This window comes from Actinia tenebrosa, unplaced genomic scaffold (genome assembly GCF_029948245.1).
Source record: "Actinia tenebrosa isolate PJP-AT-01 unplaced genomic scaffold, QUT_ActTen_1.0 PGA_scaffold1__47_contigs__length_23844297, whole genome shotgun sequence".
Lineage (NCBI taxonomy): Eukaryota > Metazoa > Cnidaria > Anthozoa > Actiniaria > Actiniidae > Actinia > Actinia tenebrosa.
This window is the reverse complement of record NW_028292578.1, coordinates 7,348,834-7,365,770: the sequence shown is the minus strand read 5'-3', so window position 1 is coordinate 7,365,770 and position 16,937 is coordinate 7,348,834. Positions and strand designations below refer to the sequence as shown.

Genomic DNA, 16,937 nt, shown 5'->3' with positions numbered 1-16,937 from the left:
TTTTTTTAAGGGAATGCATGCTTTGGAGTTACGATGAAGCAACTACAAAATATTTCACTAACATTTTGCTTCAAAACTTGCTACAGTCGTTGCTTGTACCTTGTTCCGTCTTCTGGTGAAGTTCAGTTTCAGCGCAGTCTGAGGGCGTTTAGTGGGATTTTTCAACATTCGCTCTTCTCAACGGCTTCAGATGGCACTGAAAACCATTGGGTATGAGAGGTATGAGAACGCTCGCCCTAAGGGGGAGGGGATGAACTGGATGTGGGGTGTAATGGGGCACCATATCCAACAAACATCAACAAAGAATCTTCGGTACTCTCGTATCAGCTGTTATATATATGTCAGTATAAGTATGAGCTAGTACGGCATGGCACTCAGAATACAGTAGCAAGCAGAGATAAATTCTTCTCCAACATTGAGCTTTGTGAATCTTGTGATTAAAGTTCTAGAATGTTTCTTATCGATTATATAACATTGCTTTTATCCTCAAAGCAATACTGTATAACGACATGCATAACAAAGCCGGCTTTATATTTGTTCAATACATAGAATTATGCAACTACTGCAAACAATCAATCAAACCAAGAGACCATGAAGGACTCTTGATCAAATATAATGTTTTAGGCACCAGTTTTACGAGTGATGAAGTCTTGGTGTTATATGATTAAGCGATAGGCGTCACGTGACTACCCGAAGTATCAACGACACGGCTACTCGGGCCTTTCATTTCCAGTTCGTCAGGCTTGTCAATCCTTTTTTCCATCGTTGGTACTGCCATCTGATCAAGCTGTTCTAACTGCACTGCACTGAGCCCTGAGATGGTTTTCCCTCCACTAGCCTCTCCACCAGCTTCGTTGAGGGTCAGAAACAGCATGAAACAGCATTCGACAGAACATCGAGGGTTGCTTTTGAATTTCCAAGCGATTTGTCCAACTGATACGACATACTGAGCTGAAATCATACAAATGAATAATCCATTTGTTTTTCACAGTAGTTAACTGTAATCAACTAATTTTTCCCCATTTTTAAACCACATGTCATTCCCTAGAGTACCATTTCTTTAACGATTGCATATGAGAAGACACGTGATTATGTATACAACTTAAATAAAGAATCTTATTCTCAAGAGAGTGACAGGTGATCTGAAATATATGGGCAAAACATTAAATACGAGTGTATTTGGCCATTAAAGTAAACCAATGTGCAAGAGAGGATCCAGAGGATGGATTGGGAGGATAGCTTGTCATCCCCTTTGAAGTTGAAAAGTAATAAAATAAAGGATAACGTAAGACCTAAATATTGACGCTACGTAATGCCTTTCTAAGTACCAACCATCCCTCTTGAAATCGTTCTGGATCATAAAGTGAGTATCATCATTATCACCCAGCACTTGCCGCAAGAAGTCTTCCCCAATCCCCCCTACAAAATGATATCAATAATGATAAGAAAAACAGGCATCATCGTGCGCAAAATTAAATTAGAGGAAAGCTTTGCGCGCGAACATTACAATTGAAAGCTCCTGCCATAAATTCAGATTACCCGATACTCACCGACTAACATTCCAACAACAAAAACATTGGCAAACAGAAGAAGTGCAGTCACACCGATTTCTTCGATCTCCCCGCTCAGACCTGACGTCGTTTCTTGTGTAGGTATCTTGAGCAGTAAGCCGGCCGTCATATTAACACTAGTGGCCAGTAAAGACGCTAGTTGTAACCAGTGTTCAAACAAATCTGGAATGGGCTTGTTGTAGGCAAAGAATACGCTGAACAAGCCAGAGAGGATGGAGGACAGACCAAGGTAGGTACGACTTTCGGAATCCATCAGCGACATGACTGATGTAAGAAGAACCTTGCGCATCAGCTCTGTTACCTCCCAAAACCAACATTCATCTGAGTAGTTCTCGTAAAGAAATCTTAATCCCATGGATACTGCATTTTGTCGTGGTAGGTTGACCTGGGTGTCTTCTTTGGTGCTCGTATTTTTTGTGACGGCTCCAACTTTGTGCTGGTACTTCCAAAGAAGGAAAAGAGAGAAGACAGGAAAAACAATAGGGTAAGCAACAAGAAGATAAATCAAAGGCCGAAGATTTTTGTACTTGTCGTCATTACACTTTACCGAATAGTCTGATCTCAGATAGGAATCGCAGTTGTTTGCGTCAGGTCCCGTGCAAACTTCATGGCAAGTTTGTGGAAGCATTTGGAATATCTGAACACAAGTCGATGGGTAAGTAATGAACAGAAATACGAAAGCAACCCTTAAGCTGCTTGCTTTGGTCTCCCTCTGCACGACGATCCTTTTATCTTCCTCAATCTGGTTGTTGTTTAGAGCCAGGAGTGTTTTCACTAAGAAGTACATCCCACAAGTAACGATGACCAATACGTTGAAAGTCATAATGAAGGCAAGATTCGAATACGCATCGACAGCAAAAGAATCACTCAGGCAACCCAAAGGGACAATTTGAAGAAGGTTAAGCTGCATCATCTTGGCATACTTTGCAAGTGTCATGATGGCAGGTGGCCAAGCGACATATGTAAATGATTCCAATGTTCCAGAAGTCACTTGATAGAACCCTATGACAATCTTCAGTTTAGCAAGTATCATGTCAGACGTCGATCTTGTAGAGGAAGTTGTCTGTTTCCGTTGATAACAAACCACCACAAGGAGAATCACAAGAACTATGAACATGATTACAATCTGGGCTACGATCCATGGTAGTGTGGGGCATTCCTGACACCTTGAGATGAGATGGTAAAAGCCTTGGCTACAGACAGCACAGAGGGGGCCCTTATAACCCCTCGTACACTTGGACTCGAGTCCTCCTATACATGAATGAGCCATGGGGCACGCATATGCTTTAGGAATAGACCTATTGTATTTAGCCAGACTCTTGTCGTAGAGAACTCCGCGCCTTTGGAGATTTTCAGTAAAAGAGTTGTAGAGTTTAAGCGAACTGTTACTGGGCCAGTGCCAGTAGAAACCCTTTAATAAACTGACTGAATCGTTATGGCATATGTATCCCTTGGTGCATTGCAGGCAGGGGCCAAAACGATCAAGTCGATAGTGATTGGTCAGACATAGACAAGCTTGGTACCCAGACTTCCTTGTAAGGTCAGTACCTAAGAGAAAAAAAAAACGGTTTGTAAAAGTTCAGCATGCGTAACGAGAGATTTTTCATTGGATGCTTACAGCTTTTGACAGGAATCCCATTTATAGGTAAAAGAATATCTCACTATCGGCGTTGTTTACATTTTGGCCTGAAATTGCCACGCTCTCACGCTCGCCCGCGATACTTTTGACAGCGACCATCACGACTTGAAAGCAAGCTATTTTTCTTATCTTAAATGGGTTCTCTGTGCTGCTGTCTGTCATGTCTGCGTACAAGACATCTCCGGCCAACGTTTTAGCTTCAATCCATCGAATATACAACTGTCTGAATAATTGTTTTGTCTTATGATTGACGGGATCCATATACCCAGACAAATAAACAACAAATTTTAAAACTTGGTTTCTTACCCAGTGGACAAACAGAACAATCACTCTCTGCTCTCCCTGGTGCGTCGTCTGAGCTTACAAACGAACCTATTGGACACTCCAGGCAACCATTGCCATAAGGGTAGATCTTAAACTGCGCAATAGAGTCCTGATAAAACCCTCCTGGAAAAAACGAAGAGTTCAGTAATTGTGAAGGTGAAAAAACCCGATACTCCAGTTTCGAGTTCTCTGTTACTCGGTCTGAGCCTTGATTTAGGTTTTGTATATAATATAAAATATTCACGTCTTCCAATGAAGGTCCGTGGAATGTTAAAGTGTTCGTATTGTTGAAGTTGTGCATTCTTTACTTTACCGTTAGTATTTGTGAATATTTAGACACTGATACGAGGCTAACCCTGAGTAAGTAAGTCTGCAATCAAGGAACACAGCGGTACTGAAATTGAAAATGGTCTATTGATTGTAGAAGTACTGACCAACTGGACATTCCATGCAGCGAGTTCCCAGTTTAAAACTGCCTGGTGCACATGGATAGCACTTGGCGTAACCAGCCGACACTTCAAGGCGACAAACGTAGCCTGAGTTCTCTAAGGCAGCTTGCGAGTCACGTGACACAAGCACAGGAGGAGGTTGATTCAGTGTTGATCTATGAGATACAGGCAGCCGTCAATCAAAAACCCAGTCAATCATCAGACACCCAGTCTATTTTATGACACCCAATCAGACACCCAGTACATTCTCAGACACCCAGTCTATTTTCTGACACCCAATCAGACACCCAGTACATTCTCAGACACCCAGTCTATTTTCTGACACCCAATCAGACACCCAGTACATTCTCAGACACCCAATCAGTCAATCATTTAAGCCTTTCACTCAGTCATCAGCCAGTCATACACCCGTTTATTTAGCACCAAAGTAGCCAAACACTACTGGAAAGAATCAGACGTCAGTTGATTGATCGGCCAGTCGGTAGGACTTGGCCCATTAACCTCAGTGTAGACGGTACATCTTGGTACTTACATTAACACTAACTTAATTACTTACACGACCGACGATAGACTTGATTGTACGTAATGTGCGTTGCCCATCATCAGTGTGTGGATATTGGTGTTGAGCATGTAACTGATAATAAAAACATTAAGCGTCAAACTAACCCTGAAAAAAATGCTAGCATGAATTAAAGCGCAACGCGCAAAAGGATGATCACATTTAATGTATTCTCATACTTCTATGCACGGGCTTTTTGCTGCAAAACAAGCGTTTACACGCCTTATTTGGTAAAACCAGCCAGCTTTACATTGAAATGTGTCGTTTTAAGCAGCAACTCGTCTAATATACAGACAGCAACTCGTCTGATTTGGTGCATTTCCATTATGGGCATCCGCAGCAGAGGTGAGAGTGGAACGCACTTCCCCTACCCCACCCTTGATCACTTAAATTAGATATTGTTGATTATAGTAATCACAAACAGTACAACCATCCATACGTACATACATACATAACATACGTACATCATTGTGAGTTTAGTGTTGGAAGAGAAAGCTCCAGGTTCGATGGTCTCAAGGGGATTGTTGGAAAGAACTCTGAAAACAAGTGCAAATAGATCATAGGTCGGATTTAGAGGGGTAAGCACACCCCCACCCCTCCCCTATATATGCTTGATCACAGAAATCCTCATTTATTTAAAGGCAGGTTGACTCGTATGGTTAAGGTTTCGATTATACTCACATCACATCAAGACGTAGAGCTTGGTACAGCATTTTGGAAGTGATGACGCGAAGCTGATTGTTTTCAAGAAACCTAAAAATTAAACATGTCAGTAACGATATTCATTGAATGCGCACGCATGTTAGCAACACAACATGCAAAAACAGTTATATTACAATATCACTTGATCAACACACTCCATTTCTTCGGCCATGGGACATAATGGGACATAATAACTCTTTATATATAAACAAATGTCTACCACTTTCTTTATACTTACAAATTCTCCAGAAATGGGCAACTTGCAAAAGCCGCATCCCCGATGGTAGAGATATTGTTACTTGACAAAAACCTGAGCAAGACGTTAAGATTAAAACATAAAGCAGCCTGCGCGAGTGTGCGTCAATAACGTGACTGCGTGACGATAAGATGTTACAATTATCCCGTCTCTACATCATCATAAACTCTTGTACTCACAGTACTTCCAGTTTCATAATATATCCCAGGGTTGTTCTTTTGATTGTAGTGAGGTAATTCATCGATAAATCTCTAACAAAGACACGATGATTAATAGATTGACCTTGTAGCGGGGTACGGTAAAGGTGGGACTATGACGATGGAAGTCTGAGAGGGTTTGGGGTGGGGATAGATTCAGAGCTGTGTTTGAAGGGGGGTTGGGGTGGGGATGGGGCTAGGCTAGCTAGACTGTTGTGACTTACAGAGTTTTCAAATAATATGACTTAAATACGTTATCCCTGATAGTAAAGAGTTTTGACTGTCGTAATGTCCTGAAAGATAAGAATGTAGAATCTACTCCCATAATATCCACAATCCAAAAAACAAGATATTGTTACATTTAATAATCTATGCGCACAACTCTCAGTTAACATGTTGATTTTCTTGGAGGGACTGGAAAACTGCGAAAGAACACAGAGAAAAACCCCTCGGGGCAAGGAAGAGAGGCAGAGAGGGAAAGTGATGGAGAAGTGAGTAGACAGGAGGCCGTTACATTGGGCTAATATACTCACTCTCTTCCAGCAATAAACAAGGTATATATTAATGTTTCCTTACAATACGTGAACTACTCCTGTGAGAAAAGGTTGTCCATTTATCTGGTGGATTGGATTCCCTTCTAAATTACTACAAAAATTACAATTGAACGTTAGTTGCTAATATCCTATCCGAAGTCTTTGTATCTTTTCTACTCTAGCTTATACTAAAGATTCGCAGAATACTTACAGACCAACCAGAGCGTTACATCCTTGAAAGGTTGTTTCGTTTATTGAAGTTATTCTGTTGTTAGTCAGATTTCTGTTGTGAATAAATACAAAGATATGGTACGGGCGGGTGTTAATTACTACACAATGGTTTACATGAAACTGGTAACAGTGATTAAAAAGACCTCTTACTTACAATAGCATTAGCTGTTCATAGTTTTCAAGCTCTTCTTTCTCGATATTCTTAATTTGATTATTCGTAAGATCCCTTTGAACAATAAAAGATAGAGTTAATTGTACAATCATATATATCATGACAAATGAAGGGCATGAATGCGGAAAACCCTCCATGTCAAGAATTGAACGAAGGAAGGTCGCTTTGATCGCCTCCTGCCCCATATTTCTCCTGGTACAATATTTACGATAGTCTGTTATATACTTTACAGGATATTTATGTAAAACTTCAATTCTTGTGGAACTCTTGTCAGTCCTACAGACGTGCAATTGACTTTTACACCATTAAGTGTACTCTGAGAGCAAGAACAGGACTGACATACTGTGAAGTAACGAAGAAAAAACCTTTTTAGCATTAAATAATCGGCTCGCATTCATCATTGATATGTTGTATTAAGAATTTCCACTATATATAAGACAAGAGTTTCTTAAAACATATATTTTATGCAAATTAGGTTCAACCAAGCCTTAATGCACTTAGATGGCTGAAGAAATTTACAAGCAATAAAATCCATCATACCAAGCTTTTCTACTTACACGGAGGTGTTCCACAAACAGCAGATGTTATTTCCATACAATAGCGACCCTGTTTGTAGGGAAAAAACTTTTGACACTTTGCCAAGGATTCTTCTCCTCCTGAACACATGGCTGTGTCTTTTCCCAACGTAAAGGTTGAACCTGCTTTCAGCCTAAAAACCGGCGTTAAGGTGGCGTTAGGAAGTCCAAGCATCCTACAAACGACGTTGGTTTCTCTTGACCCCCACACATGCGTATTAGAGGGTTTGTAATGGCAGATTTTTGCCCAGGTGCCATCAATAGAAATATATATCTCTCCGATGTTTGGTTTTTCACCGTTTAGTAATTTGACATCAACTAATAAAAAGAAAATGAGATTGAATGAGAGTGTATCACCGACAATAAGTAAACACTCTGGGTGGAGACGTAACGACCAAACAACCAATCACAGCGCTAGCATAAGGTAGTGTCTGATCTTCAAAATTCTTCAATGAATTTTTTTTTAAATTCACTCATTTGAAGTTCATCGTTAGGGTATTCAAATAATGAAAAAAGAGAAAGGGGTCGCCGTATTGGTTATTGAGATATAAGGCTTCAAAAAAGAGGGATTTTTCAGTTTACCGCGCGTGATCAAGTCAGGCAATGAAAATCTAAGCATGTTTTGAAAACATTTCATTTTTGCCTCAAAAGTCCCATGAATTAGCGAAATACTTTGTTAAGTTATAGAAAAGGATTCAACTTCTGACATTATTTAAATCAATTTTCAAAACAGCGTAAATAAAGGGTAAAAAACGAGATGCGCGAAATAGATGCGCAGTAGCAAGGGTCCGGAACTACCATAAACCGACCAACCAATCACAACATAGATGATTCGACGAGCGGTAAATAAAAGACACATCATCCAGTCTACACCATCTCATGATGCGATCCTTTTACAAATAAATAAATAAATATCATTTATATTTATTAATATTACTAAAGTATACTATACTCTCCTTTCACAGCCTTTCCCATCTCTTTTATTAACTTCATTTCCTTTCTATTCACTTCCCGCTCCAAATGACTCACCACAGAACGGCCTGTCGTCACTCCACTGTCCATTAACACTACATGTTACATTAGCAGGGCCACTCAAGGCTCCTTCACGATTGATCCTTTCTATTCACTTCCCGCTCCAAATGACTCACCACAGAACGGCCTGTCGTCACTTCACTGTCCATCAACACCACATGTTACATTAGCAGGGCCACTCAAGGCTCCTTCACGATTGCACGTAAATGAACACACGCTACCAGTGAGGTTCCCGGATGAACACGTCATGTTACCGTTGACAGGGATTTTTAAAGGAGAACAGCTAGATCCTAGGACGGCAAAATGAGAAACGAAATTTATATATATATATATATATAAAGAGAATGGTGAATGGAGGAGGCAGGGAGGCAGGGAGGCAGGGAGGCAGGGAGGCAGGGAGGCAGGGAGGCAGGGAGGCAGGGAGGCAGGGAGGCAGGGAGGCAGGGAGGCAGGGAGGCAGGGAGGCAGGGAGGCATGGAGGCAGGGAGGCAGGGACGAAGAATAACTTACTAAAACCATTTTTTTCAGTTCTGTAAATAGCATGAAATCCTGTATTGATGGTTCTATCCCAGACTAACATGTAACGACCGGTAGACCTGATGATGAGTGGAGTTCTTGTGGCATCTTTGTACTTATACTGCCACAGTTCAGCGAGTAAAGGGCTTTGCATGGTGTAACCATCCCGAAACTGTATCCTACCATACTGACTATACTGGACGTTCATTACAGTCATGATCACGTGACTACCCGCTGGGGCCTTGATCAGCCAGTTACAGTTATAAAGTGACGTAATCACGGATACAGGGACTGGATAATAGGCGGTCATTATAGAGCCACTGCTAGCGTTCATGATGTTAGGTCTGTCGTACTTACAAACTGAAACAGGTCAGAGAAAATAATACATAATTAATTTTGGTGTTTAATCTCTCCGCTACACACTCTCCCTTCACATACCCTCTGTCTGTCAACGGCACGAAATGCAATAGAAAAGTTCAAGTGTATTCAACAATCAAGTGTGGCGTGCCAGTAGTAGTCTCAGGTTCAATAGCTGGACTCGCCATTACATGTAAGAAGAGTTTGTTAGGTCTTTCCCATGATTCAAGGATTTTTCTCCGGGTTCTCCGTTTGGTTTTCCTCCCTCCACAAATTCTAAATTCTAACTCGATCTGTGGGTAAGCCGTGCCTTAACATCAGTCCAGGATGATGTAAATGTCTTGTTTTGGTTGCAGCGATTAATTGTTTTAAGTCGCCCTTGATGTGGAAGCTAGACGTTCCTTGAATTTTTACTTATATGGCTTGGTCTATATTCCTCTTGCCGTAAGCGAATGGAAGATAGGAATCGATCGGTTACACTGGGAAGAATTGCGAGCAAGAAAAACACAGCGAAGTATAAATATTTTGTATTAAAAAAAAAGGAAAAAAAAACAACAAACAAACAAAAAACAAAAATAAACAAATAAACAAATAAACAAATAAACAAATAAACAAAATAAACAACAACAACAAATAAACAAACAAAAAACAAAAAAAACAGGAAAAAAAACGGAAAAAAACCCCCAAAACCAAAACAAAACAAACATTGAGTGGGTATGATGTTTAGGTCACCCATCCAGGTGCTAACCCTCTTCAACCGGACTTGACTCAGTATCTTAAATGGCCAAGTTTTTTCCACTGGGCCACGGTTCCAAGAAATTACCATAACAATAGCCGTGAAAACAATGCACCGAATAGACTAGACTTTTTAACATTATACTTCCAACCGATTCCGTGCGTGGCAGAGATGCAAGGGATTAGCCGATATGGTCTGGGGGCCGGCTGGTCTCTCCCCTGATGCTTCGGCTAGAACATTTTCTTGCGTAATTCGTACACCCAAGGGCAGAAGGATTTAATCGCCGTCAGGTCCGAAGTCCATACGCCGCCTCAGCTCTGCGGATGTCTCGGGGGTATGGCACAGAAGAATCGTTTTTTTTTTTTTTTTAATTTCTGTCGTTGGACATAGGTTCGAATCCCACCATGCATATGTGATATTTTTTCAAAATATTTTTTTATTATCAAATTTTAAATATACAGTAATCTTTTTTAAAAGAATACCTGATTTCTTGTCGATTAGGTTTAATAGGCATTATATCAGATAAGCAATCTTGATCTGAAACAATCCAGGGGCGGATCCAGGATTTTTTCAAAGGGGGGGTTGTAGCATTGATTGAGGTGGTGGAGAGATATGGCAGACCAAAGTGTTAAGGAGACGATTATTTGCTGCAGGCGAGCATGGTTGTTTCAGGTCCCACACACGGCGTATAGAAAAAAAAGCGAGCGAAATGTGTTCGGCACCCCTGTTTTAATAAAACTCGCGATGCTGTTGGTGTTGTCATGAAAAAATTAATAATAATAATAAATCACGATGGCTCTAATAGGGAGGGTTGCAACCCCCAAAACCCACCCCTAGATCCGCCACTGCAATCTTAATCTCTCATGTTTGGAATGCGGAACACTTTCCTAACGAAATCTCAGTAATCATTCTTCCATTATATTGATCTGTTACTTGATCTGTCCACCCAAAAGAGTTACCCATTTCCTGTGCGACAAGTACGTGCCCAATCCCCATGCCAAGGACTAACAATAAGATATTAATAAGTAAACATGATGTTACAGACTGACCTTGAGTGTCGCCACAAATCAGACCTGCTCTTCGCCATAATCCTCTACAATATAACGATTCACCATATCCCAACTCATGTTGACAAGCCAGAAGATCAAGTTCTCTTCCAGTGCATCGAATACTTGACAGCCAAACTGGTTTACCATCCTCCCCATACTTGCTTCCTTTAAGGTAAACAGTGCTTGACTCAAGTGTATAAGGGGGAGGCAAACCAAGCATACGACAAGCAACGATAGCTTCTTCGATACCGAATGAATCATCACAGACTTGCCCCCATAAACCATTTACAGCAACTTCAACGCGACCTTGGTTGGAGAAATGGCCATCAGCTAGACGAATGGATACTAAAAAATAAAAAACATGGATCTTATTAAACTTAAAAAACTCGTAAATATAAAACGTAATGTGAATAAATCTGGGATACCTGTGGTGTGAACATTGCATAAAAGAACGAGTCACGTGGTACTCTGTCCTTTTCAGACAGACAAGTTGAAATAACCTTCAAAGTTTCAAATTCAAAAATACGAACATTGGCGCATTTCTAAATCTGTCGATAAACAATAACTTGTGGAATGTTGACAGAAGTAGTGGAAATTGTTAAAGTTGGCAAAATGGCAGATCTGTTCAACAAAACTATGAACAAAACTATGCATTCTTTGCGGTTGCACTACGAACCAGACTCTCAACCCTCGAAAATTAACTATATGGTACGAACTTACAGGCAGGTCGTCCACAGATGACTCCTACGTCATCGTTATGAGTACAGCTCGATGCCTCTCCCCAGTCCACGTGTTTACACTCGGTCACTGATCGCTCTAGCCCAGTACACTGGACTCCTGCCAGCCATATTTGTCCTGTCCCATGACCGAAGAATGAATGTTTTATGGCTGCAAAGGCGTCAGATAAACCTAGCATTCTACAAATAACACGAGCTTCTTTTAAGGTCCATGTTTGTCCACACACTGTGCCCCAGACTCCTTTATGTGAGATCTCTACACGACCTTGTAATGGTGATGAACCATCTGCAAGACGTACCTTCACTGGAACAAAGAAACGACACCATACCAATCAAACAACAGTTTTACTGAAACCTTGAAACCTCTGGGCTGATCAAAGTTAGAGCACGACTGGCTCGATTGGAATTTAGCATGTTGGGTTTTGTGGAGGAAGGAAAACTGGAGAAGCCAGAGAAAAACCCTTGAATCAAGAGAGAGACCCAACAAACTCTACTCACATGTGATGATGGGCCCAGGAATCAAACCTGAGACCCCAGAGGTGAGAGATGAGTGCACTACTGCTACACCACCATTGACTTCCAAGAGTAAAGGAATCTGGGACTTTAAGGGGTTGGGTGAAGTCATGAATGATGTTAGTAACAACAAAAGGACTTACAACAAAATGGCTGCCATTTCGTCCATGTCCCATAGAGACAAGATCGAGAAGAAGGTCCTTCCAAAATATAACCACGGTAGCATGTAAATGTACAAGTGCTACCAATATGATTGACAGATGTGCAGGTCATGCTGCTATTGGCTGGTGCTTCTAGTACTTGACATGACGTTACTAATAACGAAACGACAAGTAACAAAATATTTTGTATTAATGATTCAACTTTGAATCCCTATGATCTACACAAGAGCAGGTGGTGGACAAACCTCTACATTTTCCAGTCCCTTTCTACTCCTTATACAACCAAATATGCCTTATTCCTTTAACCTACCGTTAGTACAATTGTCAGACCCGTTAACATCATCGATGGCAACAAAAGACTCTTTGTGGTATACGGTACCGTTAAATAATAACTTGAAATAAAAACGAAACAGATCAATTAATCTTTATCAATTTGTACTTATGCATTACTTGATATCACCATTATATTATCAAGATCATCAAGATCATCCCATCATCATCACCATCCTCATCATCATCACCACCATCATCATCATTATCATCATTATCATCATTATCAACATTATCATCATCATCATCATCGTCATCGTCATCGTCGTCGTCATCACCATCATTACCACTATCGTCATCCTCATCATCATCATTATTTAAAGTGACTCACCCCGCCAGTCAGTCCTGTGACGTTGATGAGTGCTTTCTTCCACTCGTTGCCTTGGTTACCATTCATTTTGTAGACTTGCTTGTCTCCGACACTTAGTATCAATTCTGTCTGGTCAACACCAAGCAAGATGTAATGGAAGGAAATACACTTTGACCCAGAAAAAGAAGAGAAGATGAGAGTTGAAGATTTGCTGTGATCGTAGCCTTCATGAATGATGTAGGTATATCTTCCTGCCGAAAGAAAACAATAGGGGAAAATACAGGAGTAAGAAGATGCTGAAGATATAAAGGATCCCAAAGGAAAAGAAAAGAAACAAAGAAAAGATAAAACGATGTCTGAAGGATACGACGACGATCGACTCGATAAAACCACAATCACCACCAACAGGAACAGAAGCAACGACGACATCATCATCATGCAGCTACATCAAGATAAAGTTAAGTGATCGATACCTTTTGCCGGTGAACGGTGAGATGAAGGTCTGTTGTCGGACCTCATATATGAGTTACCGCTGTACAAAGCCCAGGAGTATGATGATACTAATCCTGACCTCTGCCAACCACACAAGCCATGGTCAAAAGAGCAGGTGACCTTGGAAGACTCGTCTGTATAGGATTAGAAATAACAGGACGTATTACATGAAAAGCAAAAGCAGAAAGAAAGTCTGATACTAACACCGTTTGAAGCGAGAATAACAGTGGGGAAGAGTGGGGAGATAATTTGCATATTTTTATTCCACCAATCAGGATCGAGGATTTTCGCGCGCTTACCGAAGACGCGTCCATGAATTTCGTTCACGTTCACGAATCAAATTTTGATCGTGATAATTGCTTAATTTATAGATAATTGTAGAAGAAATCAGGAAAATTATGAACTGGTACTCACTCTGAGCAGGAATCATTGAATAATGAGCGACGAATCCTGTAGCTTTATTGAGATCATCAGAGGTAAAAATAACCAACATGTGTGGACCACTAGATATGACAGGTAACGGAACATCACTGCTGTTACCACAGTATTTTCCAAGGAGAGGGCTTCCCTTTGTTTTCCCATCACGTATCTCCATGAAATCAGATGTACAGTGTTGGCTGGGGTCGATGTCCATTGTACTCAACGTCAGGTTTATTCTATACCCTGTCGGTGCTGTGATATTCCAGGTGCAGAGAGAATTGGCCGGGTAACGAAATGGATGGTTCGAGATATGGAAAGACCCGGAGGACTTGTTCACGGTTATCACATCTCCTCTCTTGCAGCCTGAAAGAAAAAAGAAAGAAAAACCGGAAGAAAGTAAAATTAAGATATATTATCATGACACATTAGGGAACATTTCACTGATATCAAGGTTCTTGAAGATGATTCTCTTTGGGAATGATGGAAAAACGAAAGAACAAATCTCCAAGGCATTGCATTAATAGAGTATTTTTTGCGTGTTTGTTCCAGTTAGCTTTTATTCCGTATTAAGCCAATAATGTTAATATACTCACGTTTGTCTAGTAAAAGCTGGTAGCTGGCATTGAATCCTCTGAGTTGCGTTACTCTATCTGCTTTAAACTGTACCATTAAACTTACTCCAGTCGATTCGACCAAATACTCATCATGAGAACCACTTAGGGTGACCAACACATCATTGTTTGTCGTGTTACCATCATAGATCGTTACCTTATCATAAAAGCGTTCAGTTTCAAATGTCAAAAATAAAAGACGAACGAAGTGGTCGTGAGGAGCATCGAATCGCCAAAAACAGAGGTGGTTTGGGGGGTATTGGTTAGGAAAGTTGGTGCTGTGAAAGTAACCTCGTGTGGAAGCCTGGTTCTTGATAGAGAAATGACCACAAACTTAAAACAACCAAAAAGATAAAGTAAATAACATATATTATTCATGTCATGGATCTTTATAATTCTATTGCGGCTGGTTACCAAAGTAACGATTGACATCCCAGATTGAAGAAAATCAAAGTACAATCCCCTGCAGGTTGCTATTGACAGGCCATAGTAGGCTGGGAAGAAAGGGGGGTGGGGGGTTGGGGGGTTTGCGGGCGCACCCCCTTAAACGGAGAGGTTTTTTTAAAGCTAACAACATGCAATAAAAACTATTGTTATCTCAGCTGCTCTTTTGTTTTTCCGAAACGCACACCTCTTCTTTGAGACCACGCTACGGGCCTGATTGACGCAATAACTTACTGACTGATAGAGTCTTATAAGTAGCATGAAATCCTCGGTAAAAGTTTGGGCTGTCATTGTGACGGCTCATAAACGTGACAGACATTATTCTTCCATTTGATATCACTAGTATTGGTTTGGAAATAGTTCTGGAGATCCGCATTAACTCTTTATCGTTCTTGTCCAATCCATCCCTCACGGATACATAATCTTTATCAGAGTATCGTATCACAGTCTTGATATGTGTATCGATGATCGTCAGCTGAATATTATGGTCTTCTTTTCCTATTATATCCCATCGGCACGCGGTGTATGACGGGTATGGCTGCGGATAGCCTGGTGATGAGATATTTCCTTCAGGATGTGTGAGGGTTACTCCATAGTATGGAAAACAAGCTGAAATACAATGGACAATGTACAGCTGCTAATTCATTGGGAGGGACGAGAAATAGTCTTTATTCGATTATGCTTTTTCCTTTTTTTAACCAACTGATAGAGTCGAATAATGCAATGCTTTTGTGTGACAAAATACCTCTGTCATATCCATGAGTGTTTAGACTATCCGACGGGTATCCGACTGGTATCCGACGGATATCCGGAAAATGTTGGGTTCGATGCCGTACGAGGACTTTCGGGAATTTTTCCCCGAGTTATTTCCTTTCACAAATGACAAATTCATTATTTCTATACGTTTTTCTAGCTTTTTCTAACAATTTTTTTAAATCAAAACATTAATTTTTATTTTATTTTATTCTCTTTTTTTTTTTCACAGATTGTTTTTTTTGTGCGCCTCAACATGGCTGACGTGAAAGCACTCTGTATTCACTGCTTTATTTGAATCTTTTTCATTTAGTTTAATTGCAGTGATTTTTTGTTTATCAGTCGATGTGGAATATTCTTTCATTATAATTTCACCATTGCCAAGTTAAAAACAATAAAAACGTAAAAAACACCCACATTTACACACAGATGTTCATGATCTAAGTCATTATTTCAGTTGGAACGTTGATAACTTTAAATCTTTTTTAAAATAATAAGTCTTATTTTTAGATCAATCGTCCAACATGTCCAGACGTGTCCCGATATTCAGTTGAATCTCTTTTCCATCACGCGGAAGCGTAAACAAAAAGTTGCGTTTCAGAAAATAATACTTGAATACATGAGTGCAGATCTTATATAAAAATCGATAGAAAGCTTACGTTTTCCCGGTTTTGCTGTTGAAAAGGACGCAGAAAACCCTCTGTAACCAGTTTTCTGTGAATTAGATGAATGGAACTTTACAACGAGTCTTTTACCACTAGACAGGATTGGGAACCCTTTGGACGTACCACACAAGTGCGCTATCTGGAGACTAGTAACGAGTGGACCATCATATACTCGTATCCAGTCTATGAAGCAATTGAAGTAACTTTTGATGTCCATGTCATTTATCCAGAAAGCCATTTTAGTGCCATTTGGGATGGTTATTTTCCACGTGACTTCGGTATTTTTGGGATATTGTCCTGGATAGTTGGGGCTTGATATGGTTCCACTTGAGTTTTGAATGTCAACGAATAGAGAATCTAGAACACAAGTTTTAAACAAGTTATGCCTTTTGAACAATGGTGTACCTTGACGATACGGCGGCCATCTTGAATCGCAAGGCATTACGGGTCGTTCAGGGGCCAAAACAAAACAAATATAGCTAATAATATGTATAGCTTCATTGTTTGTCTTTGTTTCATTAATTAGCTGTATATAATGACAGGCGATATCAAGAAAAATATATTATCAAGTATTACATTAGCTCTATATTTGACCTTGGACGT

At 40.3% G+C, this 16,937-nt stretch overlaps 3 protein-coding genes across 4 annotated transcripts; all 3 read right to left on the bottom strand.

Moving 5' to 3' along the window:
• Positions 1-308: 308 nt before the first annotated feature.
• LOC116296223 (uncharacterized) lies at positions 309-6,234 on the bottom strand. Its single transcript, XM_089032369.1, has 10 exons — positions 5,922-6,234; positions 5,680-5,751; positions 5,483-5,554; positions 5,224-5,295; positions 5,007-5,078; positions 4,540-4,617; positions 3,969-4,138; positions 3,517-3,657; positions 1,551-3,119; positions 309-951 (listed from the first exon to the last, which is right to left on the bottom strand). The coding sequence occupies exons 1-10, from the start codon at positions 6,020-6,022 to the stop codon at positions 665-667; spliced, it is 2,634 nt and encodes an 877-aa protein (XP_088888495.1). The 5' UTR covers positions 6,023-6,234; the 3' UTR covers positions 309-664.
• A 35-nt stretch (positions 6,235-6,269) lies between these two features.
• LOC148909795 (uncharacterized) lies at positions 6,270-7,223 on the bottom strand. The gene is made up of 4 exons (XM_089032371.1): positions 7,191-7,223; positions 6,616-6,975; positions 6,442-6,513; positions 6,270-6,342 (listed from the first exon to the last, which is right to left on the bottom strand). Exons 2-4 carry the CDS (start codon positions 6,816-6,818, stop codon positions 6,270-6,272), a joined length of 348 nt encoding a protein of 115 aa, XP_088888497.1. The 5' UTR covers positions 6,819-6,975; positions 7,191-7,223.
• Positions 7,224-7,390: 167 nt separating this feature from the next.
• LOC116296222 (scavenger receptor cysteine-rich domain-containing protein DMBT1-like) lies at positions 7,391-16,666 on the bottom strand. Of its 2 annotated transcripts, none has more exons than XR_016120167.1 (13): positions 16,329-16,666; positions 15,151-15,525; positions 14,455-14,805; positions 13,856-14,224; positions 13,423-13,575; positions 12,971-13,200; positions 12,620-12,701; positions 12,292-12,462; positions 11,619-11,939; positions 10,899-11,243; positions 8,751-9,116; positions 8,238-8,530; positions 7,391-7,526 (listed from the first exon to the last, which is right to left on the bottom strand). XR_016120167.1 is itself a non-coding variant. In XM_089032368.1 (13 exons), exons 1-12 carry the CDS (start codon positions 16,570-16,572, stop codon positions 8,379-8,381), a joined length of 3,159 nt encoding a protein of 1,052 aa, XP_088888494.1. In that variant the 5' UTR covers positions 16,573-16,666; the 3' UTR covers positions 7,391-7,526; positions 8,357-8,378. The 2 variants fall into 2 exon arrangements, 1 of the variants encoding a protein (XP_088888494.1); XM_089032368.1 differs by having other exon boundaries at positions 8,357-8,530.
• Between the last annotated feature and the right edge of the window lie 271 nt (positions 16,667-16,937).